General features: G+C 48.4%; 1 protein-coding gene across 1 annotated transcript in view; it reads left to right on the forward strand.

Annotated features, from left to right (window-relative positions):
* LOC127919999 (uncharacterized) overlaps positions 1-7,851 on the forward strand; it is a 32,050-nt gene extending 24,199 nt beyond the window's left edge. The window contains exon 3 of the mRNA XM_052503840.1: positions 7,386-7,851. Within this exon, the coding sequence (XP_052359800.1) occupies positions 7,386-7,851 (466 nt within the window). The remainder of the gene's footprint in view (positions 1-7,385) is intronic.
* Positions 7,852-8,079: the final 228 nt, after the last annotated feature.

Consider the following 8,079-nt stretch of genomic DNA (forward strand, 5'->3'; position numbering starts at 1 on the left):
TATTTGAGACATGCAGTATATGAAACATGCAGTATATGAAACATGCAGTATATGAGACATGCAGTATATGAAACATGCAGTACATGAGACATGCAGTATATGAAACATGCAGTATATGAGACATGCAGTATATGAACATGCAGTATATGAGACATGCAGTATATGAAACATGCAGTATATGAGACATGCAGTATATGAAGCATGCAGTATATGAGACATGCAGTATATGAAACATGCAGTATATGAAGCATGCAGTATATGAACATGCGGTATATGAAACATGCAGTATATGAAACATGCAGTATATGAGACATGCAGTATATGAAACATGCAGTATATGAAACATGCAGTATATGAGACATGCAGTATATGAAACATGCAGTATATGAAACATGCAGTATATGAGACATGCAGTATATGAAACATGCAGTATATGAGACATGCAGTATATGAGACATGCAGTATATGAGACATGCAGTATATGAGACAGTATATGACATGCATATGAGACATGCAGTATATGAGACATGCAGTATATGAGACATGCAGTATATGAGACATAAGTATGAGATATGCAGAATGAGTAGTCGAGTCAAATGCAGAGACATTCAGGTGAATGCGTGTGCATGCACTCACACACATGCACAGACACGTCATGTCTGATTACCAGTACATGCATTCTAAATAGTAACCATTGTGTACATGAAATTTTGAAAAATAAGTATGCTTTAAATGCCAGAATGTTATTCATTTTCGCAGGTACTCACTCGCGCTCATGCACACACACACACACACACACACACACACACACACACACACACACACACACACACACACACACACACACACACACACACACACACACACACACACACACACACACACACACACACACACACACACACACTGTACAACCTTACAAGCCGACCATGCGTTTACATTTGACATTTTAGTCATTTAGCAGATACTTTTATTTATACAATCTATACACATGAGTGATTTGAGGGACGTAACAAGTGCCTTGACAGTGCTGAACACTTGTCAGAGCTTGTGGAGACATTTTGTTTTCCCTTTCTTTCCTTTGGAACAGTTTAGTCCCAGTGTTATAGCCCAGCCTCTCCGCACTTCTCTCACACACCTGTTTAATTCACCGTCTGAACATTGTCTTGTTCTGGGTGCCTGTCCGTCTGGTTCGTCTGTCCTGTCTTCTGTCTGTCTGTCTGTCTGTCTGTCTGTCTGTCTGTCTGTCTGTCTGTCTGTCTGTCTGTCTGTCTGTTTTATCTTTGTCTTTCTTTCTTTCTGTCTTTCTTGTCCATAAACAAGCATCATAGCTGTTTTTGTATCACTAGATGAATAATATACAGTAGTCAGACATTGACCTTTGGCTTTTGATACAAAATTAGATTAACCAATTTGACTTGTCACTCAATGTCTGTTTGTTGACCTTAGCTAGACTATAGTGACAGGGAGAAATGTATGTTTTAAAAGCCTACTTTGCCTAAATTCAAGCCATTTCCTAATTTAGGGGTATTTATCTCTTGGCGTCAGCCAGGGACACTTAGGTATTGTGGAGCTGAGTTTGTCAAAATACATGCCCCCGTCTACCGCCAGTGGAGAGTGACAAGCGTATTTAATACACCTGATTCGTCTACAGGGTGAACACATAAAACCAAGGACTCCAGCAGCATTGGAGAACGTTCCAGAACATGTTGGAGATGCACTCTACCGTCACTGACTATAGTGGACATTCAAGTGAAGGCACACACACATTCATCAAGTAGTTTAGGAAGATTTAGGTCTTGGGTTTGGAAGGGGGGTCATAGATTCATTCACAGGTTAAATGTGAGGTAAAGTATAACAGTGATGTACAGTGAGAGGGTTAAAGCTGGATTGTTTCACAGTTGTAGTCATACTAGGACTAGGACTAGGACTAGGACTAGGACTAGCACTAGGACTAGGACTAGGACTAGGGACTAGGACTAGGACTAGCAGTAGGACTAGGACTAGAACTAGGACTAGGACTAGGACTAGGACTAGCAGTAGGACTAGGACTAGGACTAGGACTAGGACTAGGACTAGGAGTAGGACTAGGACTAGGACTAGGACTAGCAGTAGGACTAGGACTAGGACTAGGACTAGGACTAGCAGTGGGACAGGACTAGGACTAGGACTAGGACTAGACTAGCAGTAGACTGGGAGGACTAGGACTGGGACTAGGACTAGGACTAGGACTGGGACAGTAGAACTAGGACTGGGACTAGGACTAGGACTAGAACTGGGACTAGGACTGGGACTAGCAGTAGGACTAGGACTAGGACTAGGACTAGCAGTAGGACTAGGACTAGGGACTAGGACTAGCAGTAGGACTAGGACTAGGACTAGGACTAGCAGTAGGAGTCACACTGATGTGTTGGTGCTCTCCCACTTGTGTTCTTTAGACTCTCAGGCCATGCTAGATATCTCCTAGACCAGTACTAGACCAGTACAGGTTAGATATCTCCTAGACCAGTACGAGGCTCAGGGTAGATATCTCCTAGACCAGTACTAGGCTCAGGTAGATATCTCCTAGACCAGTACTAGACTCAGGTTAGATATCTCCTAGACCAGTACTAGACTCAGGTTAGATATCTCCTCGACCAGTACGAGGCTCACTGTAGATATCTCCTAGACCAGTACTAGGCTCAGTTTAGATATCTCCCAGATTAGCACTAGGCTCAGGTTAGATATCTCCTGGACTAGCACGAGGCTCAGGTTAGATATCTCATAAACGAGCACTAGGCTCAGGTTAGATATCTCATAAACTAGCACTAGGCTCAGGTTAGATATATCGTAGACTAGCACTAAGCTCAGGTTAGATATCTCCTGAACTAGCACTAGGCTCAGGTTAGATATCTCCTGGAACAGCACTAGACCCAGGTTAGATAACTCCTGGAACAGCACTAGGCTCCAGTTAGATATCTCCTGGAACAGCACTAGGATCAGGTTAGATATCTCCTGGAACAGCACAAGGCTCAGGTTAGAGGACACCAGAGCAAAGCATGTGATATAGACCTCATAGCAATAATTTTTCTGTCCACCTACTGGGAGGTCATGGCATTACAGGAGAAGGAATGTTTGGCTTGTCTATATATTTGCATACTAGACTTCTACTGCAGAGCTTGGGTGGTCTACATATTTGCTAGACTTCTACTGCAGAGCTTGGATGGTCTACATATTTGCATACTGGACTTCTACTGTACACAGTACAGTATGACCATACCAGAGACACATATTTCCTTCAGATTGCACAGACACACAAACAATTCAAAACTTGTTCACACACATATAAGCCTTGCTGCAAACAGACTCATTCACAGACCACACACACTTATTAATGTATACATCTCTCTCTCTGTCCCTCTCTCACTCCCTCTTTCTCTATATATCTCTTTGTCTGTCTGTTTGTCTCTATCTCGCTCACTTTTTCCTCTCTTTGTATATCTCACTATCACCTCTCTCCTCCCTCTCCCTCTCTCTACGTCTGGCTATCCACCCCTCTCTCCTCTCACGTCTGGCTATCCACCCTCTCTCCTCTCTACGTATGGTTATTCTCTCTCTCTCTCTCTCTCTCTCTCTCTCTCTCTCTCTCTCTATCTCTCTCTCTCTCTCTCTCTCTCTTGGGTTATTCTCTCTCCTTTCTCTCTCTCTTCTCTCTCTCTCTCCCCTCCCTCTCTCCGTCTGGCTATCCACCCTCTCCTCTCTACGTCTGGCTATCCACCCTCTCTCCTCTCTACGTCTGGCTATCCACCCTCTCTCCCTCTCTACGTCTGGTTATTCACTCTCTCTCTCTCTCTCTCTCTCTCTCTCTCCCTTCCTCTCTCTACTCTAGCTATCCACCCTCTCCTCTCTCGTCTGGCTATCCACCCTCTCTCTCTCGTCTGGCTATCCACCCTCTCCTCTCTCGTCTGGCTATCCACCCACCTCCTCTCTACGGTTCTCTCTCTCTCTGTCTGGTTATGCAACCCCCCTCTATCACTCTCTCTCTGTCTGGTTATCCACCCTCCTCTCTCTCTGTCTGGTTATCCACCCTCCCCTCTCTGTGTCTGGTTATCCACCCTCCTCTCTCTACATCTGGCTATCCACCCACTCCTCTCTACGTCTGGTTATTATTCTCTCTCTCTGTCTGGTTATGCAACCCCCCTCTCTCTGTGTCTGGTTATCCACCCTCCCCTCTCTGTGTCTGGTTATCCACCCTCTCCTCTCTACGTCTGGTTATTCTCTCTATCTCTCTGTCTGGTTATGCAACCCCCCCTCTCTCTGTCGTGTTATCCACCCTCCCCTCACTGTGTCTGGTTATCCACCCTCCTCTCTACATCTGGCTATCCACCCTCTCCTCTCTACGTCTGGTTATTCTCTCTCTCTCTCTGTCTGGTTATGCAACCCCCCCTCTCTCTGTGTCTGGTTATCCACCTCCCTCTCTGTGTCTGGTTATCCACCCTCCTCTCTCTGTGTCTGGTTATCCACCCTCTCCTCTCTACGTCTGGTTATTCTCTCTCTCTCTCTGTCTGGTTATGCAACCCCCCTCTCTCTCTGTCGTGTTATCCACCCTCCCCTCACTCTGTCTGGTTATTCACCATCCTCTCTCTCTGTCTGGTTATCCACCCTCCTCTCTCTGTGTCTGGTTATCCACCATCTCTCTCTCTGTCTGGTTATCCACCCTCCTCTCTCTGTGTCTGGTTATCCACCCCCCTCTCTCTGTCTGGTTTTCCACCATCCCCTCTCTGTGTCTGGTAATCCACCCTCTTCTCTCTGTCTGGTTATCCACCCTCCCCTCTCTGTGTCTGGTTATCCACCCTCCTCTCTCTCCTGGTTATCCACCCTCCCATCTCTGTGTCTGGTTATCCACCCTCCACTTTATCTGTCTGGTTATCCACCCTCCTCTCTCTCTCTGTCTGGTTATCCACCATCCCCTCTCTCTGTCTGGTTATCCACCCTACTCTCTCTGTCTGGTTATCCACCATCCTCTCTCTCTGTCTGGTTATCCACCCTCCTCTCTGTGTGTCTGGTTATGCAACCCCCTCTCTATGTCTGGTTATCCACCCTCCCCTCTCTCTGTCTGGTTATCCACCTTCCCCCTCTCTGTGTCTGGTTATCCACCCTCCCCTCTCTCTCTGTCTGGTTATCCACCCTACTCTCTGTGTCTGGTTATCCACCCTCCCCTCTCTCTGTCTGGTTATCCACCTTCCCCTCTCTGTGTCTGGTTATCCACCCTCCCCTCACTGTGTCTGGTTATCCACCCTCCTCTCTCTCTGTCTGGTTATCACCCTCCTCTCTCTCTGTCTGGTTATCCACCATCCTTTCTCTGTGACTGGTTATCCACCCTCCTCTCTCTCTGTCTGGTTATCCACCCTCCTCTCTCTCTGTCTGGTTATCCACCATCCCCTCTCTCTGTCTGGTTATCCACCATCCCCTCTCTCTGTCTGGTTATCCACCTACTCTCTCTGTCTGGTTATCCACCATCCCCTCTCTCTGTCTGGTTATCCACCCTACTCTCTCTGTCTGGTTATCCACCATCTCTCTCTCTGTCTGGTTATCCACACCCCTACTCTCTCTGTCTGGTTATCCACCCTCCTCTCTCTCTGTCTGGTTATCCACCCTCCTCTCTCTCTGTCTGGTTATCCACCATCCTCTCTCTCTGTCTGGTTATCCACCCTCCTCTATCTCTGTCTGGTTATCCACCATCCCCTCTCTCTGTCTGGTTATCCACCATCCTCTCTCTCTGTCTGGTTATCCACCCTCCTCTCTCTCTGTCTGGTTATCCACCCTCCTCTCTCTCTGTCTGGTTATCCAACCTCCTCTCTCTCTGTCTGGTTATCCACCATCCTCTCTCTCTGTCTGATTATCCCCCTCCTCTCTCTCTGTCTGGTTATCCACCCTCCTCTCTCTCTGTCTGGTTATCCACCATCCTTTCTCTGTGTCTGGTTATCCACCCTCCTCTCTCTCTGTCTGGTTATCCACCCTCCTCTCTCTGTGTCTGGTTATCCACCCTCCCCTTTCTCTGTCTGGTTATCCACCCTCCTCTCTCTGTGTCTGGTTATCCACCCTCCTCTCTCTGTGTCTGGTTATCCACCATCCCCTCTCTGTGTCTGGTTATCCACCCTCCTCTCTGTGTCTGGTTATCCACCCTCCCCTCTCTCTGTCTGGTTATCCACCATCCCCTCTCTGTGTCTGGTTATCCACCCTCCCCTCTCTCTGTCTGGTTATCCACCCTCCCCTCTCTCTGTCGTGTTATCCACCCTCCCCTCTCTCTGTCTGGTTATCCACCATCCCCTCTCTCTCTCTGTCTGGTTATCCACCATCCTTTCTCTCTGTCTGGTTATCCACCCTCCCCTCTCTCTGTCGTGTTATCCACCCTCCCCTCTCTCTGTCTGGTTATCCACCCTCCCCTCTCTCTGTCTGGTTATCCACCATCCTCTCTCTCTGTCTGTCTGGTTATCCACCCTACTCTCTGTGTCTGGTTATCCACCCTCCCCTCTCTCTCTCTGTCTGGTTATCCACCCTCCTCTCTCTGTGTCTGGTTATCCACCCTCCTCTCTTTCTCTGTCTGGTTATCCACCCTCCCCTCTCTGTGTCTGGTTATCCACCCTCCCCTCTCTGTGTCTGGTTATCCACCCTCCCCTCTCTGTCTGGTTATCCACCTCCCCTCTCTGTGTCTGGTTATCCACCTCCCTCTCTCTGTCTGGTTATCCATCCTCTCTGTGTCTGGTTATCCACCCTCCCCTCTCTGTCGTGTTATCCACCCCCTCCCCTCTCTCTGTCTGGTTATCCACCATCCCCTCTCTCTCTCTGTCTGGTTATCCACCATCCTTTCTCTCTGTCTGGTTATCCACCCTCCCCTCTCTCTGTCGTGTTATCCACCCTCCCCTCTCTCTGTCTGGTTATCCACCCTCCCCTCTCTCTGTCTGGTTATCCACCATCCTCTCTCTCTGTCTGTCTGGTTATCCACCCTACTCTCTGTGTCTGGTTATCCACCCTCCCCTCTCTCTCTCTGTCTGGTTATCCACCCTCCTCTCTCTCTGTCTGGTTATCCACCCTCCTCTCTCTCTGTCTGGTTATCCACCCTACTTTCTCCTGTCTGCTTTGCTGCATGGATACTGGTTATTGTCCTATCATGGTCAAGTTGTTATTGGAAAAGAGAATGCGTTCTCAATGATTTACCTAATTAAATAAAGGTTCAGCTGGTTAAATGAAGGTTCAATAAAAAAATTGTATCCAAATCACTCTCTCTCTCTCTGTCCCTCTCTCTTTTTCTCACTCACTCTCTGTCTCTGTCCTGGCGCTGTCTTTGCATGGTCGCGGAGGGGGTTGGTCCACTGACGTGCACATTCTCACCCCATTGGCTGTAGGCACATCATCCGTGCAGTCTGCCCACTGCCTGCACCAACCACTCCGCACCACCCCCACCTCCCATCCTACCCGCCTGGCAGCCTGGCCTGCACCAACCACTCCGCACCACCCCCACCTCCCATCCTACCCGCCTGGCAGCCTGGCCTGCACCAACCACTCCGCACCACCTCCACCTTCCATCCTACCCGCCTGGCAGCCTGGCCTGCACCAACCACTCCGCACCACCCCCACCTCCCATCCTACCCGCCTGGCAGCCTGGCCTGCACCAACCACTCCGCACCACCTCCACCTCCCATCCTACCCGCCTGGCAGCCTGGCCTGCACCAACCACTCCGCACCACCCCCACCTCCCATCCTACCCGCCTGGCAGCCTTGCCTGCCACCACACCACATTGCCAGCCTCTCAGAGCCCGAATCACCTGCGTTAAAACACCTACAGTGGAAGAATACTCACTTCCTGGTTAAAGTTGGGCTAATTTAAGGGTCAATTTGGGTCAATTTAAGGGACAATTTGACTGACTGGTATTGATGTGTTGTTAAAAAGATAAATACAACGTGAAATATATATATTTGACATACTTTGAAGTTTCCAATACCCTGAAAGGAATTGTTTAGCATTTATGATAATAATGTGATTATTATCATGTCTGATGTTTAGTGACGTGTAGAGAAGACGGGGGAAGATTAGGGCAG

Source organism: Oncorhynchus keta, unplaced genomic scaffold (assembly GCF_023373465.1).
Source record: "Oncorhynchus keta strain PuntledgeMale-10-30-2019 unplaced genomic scaffold, Oket_V2 Un_contig_1805_pilon_pilon, whole genome shotgun sequence".
NCBI lineage: Eukaryota > Metazoa > Chordata > Actinopteri > Salmoniformes > Salmonidae > Oncorhynchus > Oncorhynchus keta.